This window comes from Diabrotica undecimpunctata, chromosome 3 (assembly GCF_040954645.1).
Source record: "Diabrotica undecimpunctata isolate CICGRU chromosome 3, icDiaUnde3, whole genome shotgun sequence".
Lineage (NCBI taxonomy): Eukaryota > Metazoa > Arthropoda > Insecta > Coleoptera > Chrysomelidae > Diabrotica > Diabrotica undecimpunctata.
The window spans coordinates 158,034,862-158,048,564 of NC_092805.1; the positions used below are offsets into that span (position 1 = coordinate 158,034,862).

Below are 13,703 nucleotides of genomic sequence, written 5' to 3' on the forward strand. Positions count from 1 at the left end.
CAGGGTAGTGAATCCACTTCTGAAGCCAGCACGCTCTCTTGACTGTGTATCATCTAATGCATTTGTTAATCTGTTGTTGATGGTCTTTGTGAATATCTTGTATATGATTGACTTATAGGTCTGTAGTTTTTGATATTTTCTTTGTTTATGAGTGAGAATTATGTTTGCTTTACTGTATTCCAGCGGAATGATATGAATCTTTATCTTAGGCAGTTCGTAAATATGCCTGCTGAGATTTTCCAGTTGTTTTTTGCCAGCGTATTCAAGCAGTGCTATTGTCATACCATCTATTCAAGCTGCTTAACCGCTTTTAATTTTTGCAATTGTCGATTCTACTTCTTCTGGAAGGACTTCTGGTACATCTTCTTGGTTACTGATTATTTCTTAAAGTGTTTCAGGGGCTTTGTATAGTAGAATTTAGTCACGAGTTGTATTATTTTATTTATGTCTGTAATTCTGCTGATTTCGTTTGTTCTTCTTCACGTGCCATATCATAGTTATCCGACGTTGGCAATCACCATTTTGAAGGCTTCCCAATATTTTGCCATATAGAATAATCTTGCTCTCCAAGGTATCTCCAGCATCCGTCAATGAATCCACAGTTCCAATGCTTCAATTCTGTTCATACTTGATACTTTTAGTATCCACACTTCTGCTTCATACAAAAGTACAGACCAAATATAGCATTGAACCATTCTTTGTCTTAGTTCTAAACTGAGATGATTATTACAAAGAAATGTCTTCATTTTCATAAAAGTAGTTTTAGCAATTGCTATTCTTCGTTTGATAAAGCAACGATTTGCTTCTTCCCAATGATTAATGCTTTTATTGGTTTCTTATGGTTTTTCCTGTTTTCCATTGCATTTTTTACCACTCTTTCATTGTATTTTCTTATGTCTTCCTTAATATTTTTCATTATTTCGCTTCTTTGTTTTAGCATTATTTTGATTTTATTAGACAGTTTTCCTATGTTCATTTTGTTGTTTCAAGCCTCCGATTTCTTTTTCACTATCAAGTATGATAGTGCCAAACTGAGTTTTCTTTTAGATTGTTAATAGTGATATCATTACTATTGGTTTTGTGATTAATTTGATTCTTTCTAGTTTAAGATCTAGAACAAATTTTGCTCTGATTAGTCTATGGTCACTGCCTGTTTGAAATTTATTTATTACACTGACATCTTTATTATAGCAATCTTATTGATTAGAATGAAGTCAATTTCGTTCTTAGTGGTTCCATTTGGTGGTTGGTGCCACCCAAGTCCATTTTCTGTTCGATTTTTTCTTAAAGAATGTATTTACAATAGGCATGTTTTGGTAGTGTGCATACTGAACCAGTCTTTCTTCCCTTTCATTGCTCACCAACTCCATACTTTCCCATACCTTGTTCCTTGTCTTTTATCTTCAACGATTTGATCTATTGTCATTGTCATAGTGTCAGTTTTATCAGTCATCGCTTGCAAGGTGCTTTAAACCTAGAAACTATCTGATGTTGGAAAGAAGACTTTCAGTAATTTCTCCGGAAATTAACAATGCAATCTCCGACTATGTATGGGACAACACGATCATTCTTAGAAGTTAAGCATCTTGGAGTTATCTTTAATAGAGTACTTACGTGGAAAAGGCAATAATTGACTTGCAAAATTTGTAATTGCATATTTCGGAATTAAGGGCGCAATGCGATTGTGCCCTACTGCGGCCTTAGATATATTGTTGGACGTTCTTCCTCTGCATATACATGTAAGAAGCCTCATTCTAAGAAGTGCCTTTACGCTAACACAAACTCAGTATTTTATACCCAACGACCTGTCTTTGCATCTAAAGATTTTAAGGTTTGAAAATCTCAATCCATGAGGACATCCATAGACATTATGTCTTTTTAGGAAGAGTTTTATTTTAGATAATTTAGACCGTAAATTCAAGATGAACTATTTCAAGTGAATTTTTTTAGTAAAGACATTACCAAACAAATCAGGCAAATGTGTTATTTTTTAATCTTAAAGCTATATTTAAAAGCTGCTTATATACCTATTCGATATGTTCATGGGTTGAAATCTGCGCTAAACTTGATTCTTTAACCTTATATTCGCTTTTAATATCTTTAAGAACGTTTTCAATTTGACGCTGTTTAAGGCTAGGGTTTAAAATGATGGCTGCTTGCGGATCGTTAAAAAAATCAAGTAAGAACCGCATGTGGTCTATGGCCGCGGTCTGTGCACCCCAGATGCAAACAACGCTATCAAAATTAATGTTAAATGTGTAGTAAATCACCTATTACACGTGATTTTCAATATTTATTTAATAAAATAGAAGTATGTAATTTTGTTGATACAAATTTATAAATAAAATAAAAATATTAAAACATTTTTTTTTGTTTTAGGAAAAAATCGTCAAATCGTGTATTCAATTACTTCTGGAAATGAAGAAGACGAATTCGAAATCTTACAAAATGGCTCTATTGTAACGAGGAAATTGTTGGATAGAGAATCACAAGCTGTTTATAATTTGGTGGTAACAGCAACTGATCAAGCTGTCGCTCCGGAAAGGAGACTGTCATCTACTGTGCAGGTAAGTTTTTGTACAATGATATTATTTTTATTAAAGTTGTATCATACCTTTAAGATAAAACATGACTTATTTGTACTAAACCTTTTAGTTGAATCACAAATTAGTTCTTTTTAAAAATACCTAAGGAGCTATTTTATTTTCAGGTTACAATTCTTCTGAAGGACGTCAACGATATGGCTCCTGAATTTATCACCCCCAACGAAACCTCCGTCGCTGAGAACATCCCCATCAACACCGTAGTCATGGCAATCAAGGCAGTCGATAAAGACGAGGGACGAAACGGCTACATCGAGTACTCCCTCTCGAATGATCCCGTAACCAATGGAGTTTTCTCGTTGGGTCCTGTGGACGGATTGCTGCGCGTCGGAGGAAAAATCGACAGGGAAATGACGAGCAACTATACGTTAGTCGTGACAGCGAGAGATAGAGGGGATCCTCCCAAGATGACCAATATGAGACTATTCGTCAAAGTATTGGACGAGAACGATAACAGTCCCATTTTCGATCCTAAGCAATATAGCGCATCCATATCAGAAAACGCCTCCATCGGCGCGAGTGTCCTACAGGTTTGTAAATTTTTTACATTTATTTTTTTTTAATCTCATTTCATCTCAATTTAATTTCTTCTGGTGTTCGTTTGCTTTTATTTAGTTGTTCGTTTATGATTTTATTTGCTAGTCCTCATTTTTATTGAACCTTTTACCATGGTATCATTATATGTAAAGCAATGTTTAACCGAGCATAATTATAGTGCTTTAACTACAGCCGTTTAACTTGTTTTTATGGGTTGCTTTTTAACATTTAGTTTACTTCTTCGCAGGTCTCCGCAACAGATATTGACGACAATCTGAACGGTCGTGTGAGGTATTCCATCAGCTCAGGTGATGCCAACAGAGATTTCACCATAGCCGAAGATTCAGGTGTGGTTAGAGTAGCCAAAAACCTCAATTACGAGCGCAAATCGCGCTACGAATTGATCGTCCGCGCCGAAGACTGTGCAGGTGATATAAACGGAGCAGCTGTTCGTTCGGACACCGCCAAAATATCGATATCTGTTTCTGATATTAACGACAATCCTCCCACGTTCTTGGACTCACCTTATCTGGCATACGTCATGGAGAACACCATACCACCGAACGGTGGTTATGTCATCACTGTGAAGGCGTACGATGCTGATACACCACCGTTTAATAATTTGGTGAAGTATTTTATCAAGGAAGGTGATACTGACATCTTCAGGATTAATGCCTCTACTGGAGACATTTCGTTGTTGCGGGCACTCGACAGGGAGATTCAGGATGAATATATCTTGAGCTTAGTTGCCATGGATACCGGTAAGTAGAATATTTTAGATTAAATTATATTAAAATTTTACGCATTCTACTAGTAATATTTATATAAATTCGATATTACAAATTAGATTTTTTGAATATTCTGTTGTTACTAGGACGGCCCGATAAGTACTTAGTCTACAAAAGGAAAACGAAAATTTTGGAAAAGTGGTGATTTATTTCTCAACATGCTCCAACTTCTTCAACCCGCAAAGTTGGTTTCTGTGGCGGAGCTGACCTTCTCATTCGACTTAAATTTCTGCCCGACAAGTGCCTTTTTCAAGTTTGGAAACAAAAAGAAGTCGCACAGGGCCAAATCTGGAGAATACGGTGGATGGGGTAACAGTTCGTAGCTCAAGTCGAGCAATTTCGACGATTTCGATGACGGAGATATGAGCAGGGGCGTTGCCATGGTGATAAAGCTCTTTTTTCTTCACTAAACGGGGTCGTTTTTTCTGCATTTCGGCGTCGAATCGGCCCAATAATTTGGCGTAGTAGAGCCCTATAACCGTTTTACCATTCTGCAGGTAGTCAATGTAGATAACCCGTTGTGAATCTCAGAAAATTGTGGCCATCACCTTTTCTGTCGATATAACAGTCTTCGCCTTCCTCGGAGCACATTCGCCAGATGTCGTCTACTGTTTCGACTGTTCTTTGGTCTCTGGTGTGTAACAATGGATCCATGTTTCGTCGACGATTACGAAACGACGTAGAAACTCCTTCGGATTACGCTTATATAGCAGCACACACTGCTCTGAATTAGTTTCATGGTTGCGCTTGTTTTCCGGAGTGAACAAACGTGGCACCCATCGCGCTGACAGCTTTCTCATGCCCAAAATTTCATGCAGGATATAGCATATGCAGTCTTTTGAGATGCCTTCTGTCTCAGCTATCTCGTGCACTGTCAGTCGGCGGTCTGCCAATACGTTAAACCAATTTTTGACGGTTGCTATCGAAGGAGAAGAGTTACCGTACACAGCATCCAAGCTCTTTGATTTCGCTGCGTTATTTGCCTTCCAAAAACAAGAATCGAATTACCGACCGATATTGCTTTTTTCCCATTTTTTTCTAATCCGCTGACAGGCCCACTTCCACACGCAGTCAAAACAAAACTAAAAGTCCGATTCGGCCAGAAATTTTGACATTAGCAGTCTACGAAAATGCATTACACATTACACGACAGTATATTTTTCTTGAGATAGTGACGCCATCGAGCGCTGGGGCTAGGTACTTATCGGACCGCCGTCTTCAACGCGTTATTAACAATATGCATTACGATCAAGACTATTGGGTAACTAGAACCTTCTAAAAGAAAGTTTATATTCTTCTATTAGAAGTTTTCATATTGTTAGACCAGAAATTTTTTCAGCGAAATTAATGAATGTGAAAATATCAGAGTAGTACGTACATGTAGATCATGGTGTAGATTACGAACACAAGTTCAATTTACACTATCTATGGCAGATAGCGCTTATGTAATGTTGTCGACTGCGCAATGACAGAGGAATATGAATACATGACCAGATTTTCCGTCTTCATCTTTTTAGCTTGTCTTTACTTACTCGCTAAGGTGAAACGCGTGTGTCGTTTGCTCACGAGGCGACGAATGTCACGGTATTCTAAGTTAATAGCATGGTTGTGCAGTTCGTCGGTTTCATGGTTCCGATAAGGCTTGTATTTCGGATACCCGGCTAGCGTTCGAGTGCTTCGTTTCAAACGTCAACTTATCTCCAGCCTGATTTGATTTGAGGACACACACCCTGACGAGGAGTTTGACTTGGGAGGTACATCTGTCAAAGAGTCAAGCTTGTCGCTCACTTATGCTTCGCACCGCTAAGCGAAGCTCGGAAAAAAAGGTTGTTATGAATTTCCTTCATGTAGTTAAATATACCCTCGCGTATCTGTAAGATCCAACGCGCGGCACAGCGAAGAGAAGGGACACGGATCGCAACCTAGGTGAAGAAATTCTGTTCGGCGCGCTTTCTATTGCACTAGTGAGCGGAGGTCTACGGAAATCATGCGGAAACTTTCCTGAATTTCCTTTGTCATCGACTACTTTCGGCGTGTCTCGTACTGAAAAAACGTAACCACCTTCACTAATATCGCTAATGTTCAGTTGGTATTTGTATTTATACCTGTAGATACTGATCTGCAGTGAAGAGAGTATGGATGACGAAACATTTATTTTGATTGTTCAAAGTTATAAAGAAGTGTATAATGTTTCGGATCAGAACTGATGGGGCGTGATAATATTTGGGAAGAAATATGTGAAAAATTTATGTTTTATGTTTTTTTTTCTTCGGCTACTGCATATATACAACCTACTTCAACGTCAAAGTACAACTGTCTTCAATTTCAAACAGAACAACATACTGTACCTCCTCGTATATAAGCTAAAAACCGTGCACATAGTGGCGCACAATAGCACAACTTAACACAGATGTCTGCGTAGAGACTGCGAGGGCACAGTCTATCGATGCTTTTGGCTGGAAGAGTTTTAAGCAAGGGGCGTCAGAAAAGTTACCACAGGGATAATTGACTTTTATAGGCCAAGCGTTCATAGCGACATCGCTTTTTGATCCTTCGATCATAAATCTTTATACTTTTGTTCTTTATTTTGTTGGTTCTTCCTTTTTCTCTCAATGCCATGTTCATCCAACCTTTTTTGTTTTCCGTTCTTTCACGCATGTGTTATTTACATTCTACTATTTATTAATGCAGTTTTAAAGGTTGCCGATTTACTTCATTGTAAGTTTTCTTTAAAGATTTTTTAAATTTATTCCTATTTTGGTAACTTCGGTGTTATGTTTGTCATTCCAAGTATATTTTCATCGCTTTTATGACTATTTCTAAATGAGCTACGCAATAATACGTATTTGTCAATTATTTGCGTTTAAATTATAGTTTCATTCACCCTTTGGTGTGAATTTGATAAATATTATTAACAAATCCCATAATGCAACTCTCAATGCGGCTCTGAGCGTTAGTTACAAACATGAAATGTCACGATGTGGAGTTCTCACGATGCCGCGATTAGCATCTACATTACCGATTGCAACGAATGGAGACAAAGCGGCCTCTTCTTCTTCAATCTCTAACTATTTCTGGCCCAACAGATACTTTATTGAGGGGTGACGGCGTATTTTTATCGATGGGTCGTGGGTCAAAGTTTATTTACTTTACGATTAATTAGTTTGTCTTTTCTTGTATTTCAGAGTAATTCTAATGTATGAATGGGTAGCTGAAGGTGATATTGTGATACAGTCCATGTTGTGAGACGTTTACCGTAGGAAAAATGTTTCTGATTCGGATTCTTTGCAGATTCTGGTTAAAAAATGTCCCCTTTCAACAAATCTGAATGGTGCCGGGCGAAAATTTTGAGCAGAAATTGTTTAAACAATTTTTTTCAACAAATTCCAAAAATTACCTTTTTTGCTCCGGAAAATATTTTTTTAGGTTTTTGTGTCATTTTAAACAAAAAAGATCACTTGTCATTTTTCTCTGAAGTTGGCAGTTTTAGAGTTCTAAGCGATTTAAAATTTGAAAAATGCGAAACAACACATTTTCGAGGCTTGGAAATTCTTATATAAATAATTTTTGTCTGAGGCTAAGATATTAGACTTCATTTTTGCCCAGCTTAACGAAACAGAACTGTAAGAAAACAGAAAAGATGTAGAAATAATCAACACTCTCAAAAAGAAAACCTTGAATACCTTGGACATATTCTGAAGGAATCGCTGCTACAAAACATAATGGGAGGTTAAAGAAAAGAAAGAAAGGGTCAATGAAGGACTATTTGAGTAAACAAATGGTTTGAACTTTATTAATTCAACTTTTTACAGCAGTTGTAAATAAAATGAAGATTGTCATATTGAATTATAACCTTTGCCAAGAAGACCAAACCTGAGGAATACCATTGTTTTGTTTTAGGATGATATTGAACCAAGTCAGTGTTTGTCTTTTATTGGTATATTTGTTATTGACGTAGTTCCATTCAAGCGGAAGCAATTGCACCTCCTATCCAGAAACAAACTACATAGCTATACGCGTATAGTTCTAAATTGTATATTGTTTAATAGTATGTATCAGTGGCGGATCTAGACATTTGCATTGGGGGAGAAACTTCCAAAGAAATACCAACCAAAAGACATAAGAAAGATAGACCCAAACTATGTACATAAAAGACATAAATAATAGGTTTTCTTTAATTTTGGACCTTCTTGGGGGAGGGAAAATTTCCCTTTTTTGCACCCCGTGTATCCGCCCCTAGTATGTGTATATACAAATACAACCCCCTGAAAATCAGATGCACCCAACTGAAAATAATCCTGACGGCGCCCGTGGTTCCATCGTTCTGTTTTCTTATCGTATAAATCTACAATTATATTCTGTCTATATTATATTAGAAAATATATTTTGTGATCTTGATAGCATACTTTGTATCAAATCACACCATAACTTCAACCACTTTGAAGACAGTCACGTCCGTACAACGGTTAAAGCAGTTACTTATAATCTCTCCTTAATAAATTCAAATGTATTCAAAAAAAGAACAATTTTACAAGTGGAAATTCTTTCACAATCGAGTCTGAAATTATCTCTAATTTTTTCCCGATGAGCGTTGCCGTGTATACATATACACCGCTAAAGTGAGTGTTTAGGAAAAAGCTGTGGAGTCTATAAATTGTGTTTGAATGTACCGTTAGTTCATAACGGCAACAAAATTATTAAAGTGTATCGAGATTAGAAGTGTGTTTGAATAGCCGAGACTGTACCCATATAATTGAACAGTGATTTATTGAATACTCAAGTTGGGCTATACAGGGTTTAGTAACTAGAAAATAATAGTTTAATAAGTATGATTCAATGGCAAACACGGTCGTGTTTTCCCTTCATGTACTGCAGGTTTTCTTTATAAAATTATATATCATAATATACTGCACAGCTAAGGAAAAGTGCAGTAAGTAACACTAGTAGGATTTTGACAAAATTCCACTTGTAGTTTAGAATGATGCTGTAATATTCAATATGATGGTATTTCAATTGTTAATTATTCTTCAAGTACAGTTATGTTAAATACAAATAAAAATGTCTTCTTTTTCTTCTTCTTCTTCGCGCGACTAGGATTACTCCTGTTTGTCTGCCTCTTATTCTGTTTCAGTCGTTGTTGCCTGTACATTATCTTTCCACCTTTTTGGCGGCCTTCCAACGGGTCTTCTGCTATACGGCTTGTTGTTTTTACAGATGTTCGCTAATCTATCTGGTCCCATTCGGTTTACATCTTCGTTCCAGTTTTTTTTTTCTTGTTATTATCCACCTGTTAATATTTTGAATTTTGCATTGTTCGCGTATACTTCTGTTGGTTTGTCTATCTCTTAATGATATGCCCGCTATTCATCTTAATACTTTCATTTCGATATTGTTGATTTGTTGTTTCGTCTTTCTTGTATCGGTCCTTGTCTCCGCTGCATATGTTAGGATTGGTCTTACTGTTGTCTTGTATACTTTCATTTTGCTTTCCATAGTCAGATATTTGTTTCTCCATATGGTTTCTCGGAGGCAACCACTTACTCTTGCCGCTTTTGATGCTTGCCTTATATCCCAGTCACTAGTGATCTCTACTCCTAGGTAATTGAATTTCATTACTTGTTCTACAATTTTGCCGTCTATTTCTAGTTTGCATCTACGCGGCTCTTTACTGATCACTATACATTTAGTTTTTTCTACTGATATTCTCATATTAAGTGTGTTTGCTGTGATATTGAAGGTGTGGAGCTGCCTTTGTAGGTTATCTTCGTTATCAGCAATTAGTACTGCATCATCGGCATAGCATAGTATCGTGATTTTATGCGCTCCCATGTGGTATCCGTGTCGTTTTCTTACTTCGTGAATTATTTGATTCATCACCAGATTGAATAACAATGGGCTGAGCGAGTCTCCTTGGCGGATTCCTCCTTTTAGTTCTATGCATTCTGTTTCCCCTGTTGGCATTATAACTCTGGTCTTGTTGTTCTTGTTAATTTCATTAATTGTCCTTATTATCTGATGGTCTATTTGTTCAGCTTGTAATAAATTTAAGATGTCATTTCGCTTCACCCTGTCAAAAGCACTTTTTAAATCTACAATAAAAATGTATAATTCTAATTTTTAATTCAAAAAAAAGTTGAAAATACAAAATCATGTCGTACATATGGGCACTCTTCCTTAGTAATGTGAATGACTTTAACTGCCGTATGTACTGCTTTACATTTTCAATAGTTTGTTGCAAGAACACTGCATTTAGTTATTTTTTAATCTATAACTTAAGAAAAATAAACTTAATATAACCAATGAGTGAAATCAATAAACAATATACATTTTTAGGAATTAATTAAGTTATACATATTTTCATAAAACATATTTTCTAAAAATATAACCAATACTTTCACATAAGTAGGTGGAATACCACAATAGGTTCAGTCTTCTGGCTGAGATGTATAAATAGGCAAGTCTTTCCAAAATTGTTTTCTATTTTCTGGCAGTAGATAGGTACTTCGTTTAATGACTGAATGACATTTTTCTTCTTAGCTTCTGGAAACCCACATGGAGCAGTGTGATGGCTGGTCAGTTTAATCCCTTTCATTGATTTTTTTGTAAGAAGTCCAGTTTTTTGCTAGGGGCTCATTACACCATATCGTTCAGCTTTAATATTAACTATGTCACTTTAGTAAAAACGTGATGGTGATTTTAGCTTTTGTTGGGACACAAAAATGTTCCAGTGGTTGAAATCAAAATGGTGCATTTTGTATACATTGACATGTCCAGATTTAGATTTTTTCATTGCATCAACAAACTCTTCAAAATCATAAGTTTTCTTTTGAGCCTTTAATGATTGCTCTTCTTGATGGATGATGGTTGAAAACTGTCTGCACTCACAAATAATTGACCAGGTTGGAAAGAAATAGTTTAAAACTATCTCATTAGCTGCAATGTCATCAGAGTTTATTATATACACTAAAAATGTATAAAGACACCAGTTTTTGTTTTGGAAAGAGCAGTTTTTTAACCAAAAAAACAACTTTTTCAACATCTCTATGTTGTTTTAAAAACATGTACAACGCATTAACATTGTCTTCTTTATTGCGGCCTGAAATTCCTTTATGCCACAACATGGAGTGAACTTTTTCTTTACTTTTTCTCCCTACAGGTGCAAAGGTTTCATGATAGGTTACCAAACGCTTTCCAAATAATACTTTTTTGAACATGTCCACTCTTGGCAACATGAAAACCTTCTGCATGTCACTTGAAAAACATATTACATTATTTGATCTTTGCTCATCAACAAAATCTTTTTTATGCGTTCCATAACTAATTCGTTATGAACTTTCCATTGTTTACAAATATCACAGGATATATCAAGAGTTTCTTTTTTGTGGGCCTGAAGAGTAAACTGCTCACATTTTTCGCACTCCTCTTGTCCTAATTGTGCGAATGATATATGTTATTCCTTAACTATTCGCCTATATAAATCATATGATACTTTCCCTTTATTCTCGGGAAATTTTTTGATGAATTCACTGTGCATAAGTGCTACATTAACATCACCTGGAAGTTACCGCACATTTGGAGCATGTTCCCGTCTGTAATGGGAAATCATGGGATGAAATGATTCGATGTGTTCGATGATTATATAATGAGGTTCTTTATTTTTGTATGACAGTCTTCCTCTCTTATCACTAGATGGAGTTAAAACAGCTTTAGGAGTATTTGTTAGTGTGGAATGGTCAAACCTGTCATTATTTTTCTTAAAGCCTAATGTGATGAGGAAAAATCTCTTGTGTAATGTCAGAGCTATATTTTAGTTTGTATTGAATAGATAGTGATCGCCTTTCTGTATCATTGTTTTTATTTCTTCTTCGTTTAACATCAACCTTATTACATGAAGTCAAAATGAAATGCCTACGTTCAGACCACGCCATTTCCCAAAACTTTTTGTTTATAAACTCTCTTCTTTCTGCAGTAATTTTCTGTCCACACTTTTTTTGCAAAAACCATCAGCCTTTTCACACGGTATGTGTTTTACTGCATGAGATATTTTCATTTCTTTATCTTAAGTTCCTTTCTTCCAGGCTGGTTTCAAACCTTTTTCTTTTCTTTGTGATGAGGGTTAATTAATTTTTGATGTCTATATTGTCAATATGTTGGTCTGCATTGTCATTACAAGATACATTCGTTTGTTTACTATTTTCACTTGCAGTTGGCAGAAAATCAACACTAGCAGCTAACAAACCTAAATCTTCTTCCAAGTTTATATTATCATTGTTTGGTTCTACCACATTTGTAAATAGATTCTCAAATACATCTATAACTTGGAGGTATTATATAAATAAACAGATTTAGCAACATCAAATTCTTCTAGACCACAGACCAATTCCTAATACAGACGCGGTACTAAGGCTGCTGAAGTCTAATAAAAATACAAGACATAGCTTAGTTTGCTAGTATTAACTAAAAAAAGTTTTTCCTCTATTTTTAGAATCTTATTTGATGTAGTTCTATACTTTAGCAGCTTGTTTGAACTTACGAAGTACTTTGTAGTACTCTTCTGGTATTTTTGTTGTTTAATCAATTCCTTGCTTTATTTCTATCATTATTTTTTAAACTTTTATATTGATATTCGTTTGAATAAGAGAAAAAACATTTCTTATGTTTTTATAACGTAATCTTGCCTAAATTAATAGAAGATATAAGAAACAGAATCACCTTGTTACTAACTGAACCGTAATTTATCAAGTTTTGATAAACGTGTGCTACAGAAAATTCTACAGAGACGTATAATTATCCCGCTTCGAGAGTACCTCGGGTAACAATATTTGTGGTTGTTGGTTTAAGATATAAATTACCTGCAAATACTAAATATCTATCCTAATGAGGTTTAATTAACCAATCAAAAGTTTATAAACGCGAGGACTTACACCGATACTTAATCACTTTAATTATCTTGTGACAATTAAATTATGCACAGCGGTCTTAGTTGAGATATTATCTATTTATAAGGTGAATTATGGGTTATGTCTATCTTATATGAATGAGTTTCATTAATGTTACTTAGACATTGGTTCACTGAGTTGTTATTACTGAAGAAAAAAAGGATTTAATAACTTCAGCTTATCTACAAGGTAATTAGGTACCGAACATGCTTTAAAAATATGAAAAACAAGTGGATATTATATTTTTTTAGGAAAAAACACAACTATGTGTCTATTTTTCTATCAAAAGAGATCTCTCCTAGTAGTGATACTTTTAAAAGCTTGTTGTAAGTGAAACATTGTAAACTTTAAATTAGTTATTTATATCATTGTTCTATTGTAGAACAATGTTGCCGCGGAAGAGATCAGACAAAATTTTCCACATGTTAATGATTTGATAAATAATGTCAAAAAAATTTTTATAAAATCGCCAATACGAGTTCAATTTTACAAAGAACTTATGGGTAATATTCCATTACCCTCTTGTTATGGGGCACTTGGTTACAAGCAGCATTTTTGTATTATAATTTCAAGGAGTAAAAAGTTTTATTACAGAATTAACAGCTTCCAATTTAGCAGTTCTGCAGGAATGTAAACCCCTTGTTCAATTACCTAATTTACCTCAAGATCTAGCATGCATAAGCTTCAATTTTAAATTTCTTGTTGATTTAAATTGTTCTGTACTCTCTCTATTTATTGTCATGATTGTTGTCTTACGCCTATTTAGCTGTAGACCTTTTACTATTTGCTTTTTTCCTCTAGACGTCTCATTATGTTTTGCATTTCGTCTTGTTTTG

At 35.2% G+C, this 13,703-nt stretch overlaps 1 protein-coding gene across 1 annotated transcript in view; it reads left to right on the forward strand.

Moving 5' to 3' along the window:
• Positions 1-13,703, forward strand: part of ft (cadherin-related tumor suppressor fat) — a 761,665-nt gene that overhangs the window by 710,931 nt on the left and 37,031 nt on the right. Inside the window, exons 5-7 of the mRNA XM_072527280.1 lie at positions 2,380-2,567; positions 2,711-3,133; positions 3,388-3,901. Coding sequence (XP_072383381.1) covers positions 2,380-2,567; positions 2,711-3,133; positions 3,388-3,901 — 1,125 coding nt within the window. The remainder of the gene's footprint in view (positions 1-2,379; positions 2,568-2,710; positions 3,134-3,387; positions 3,902-13,703) is intronic.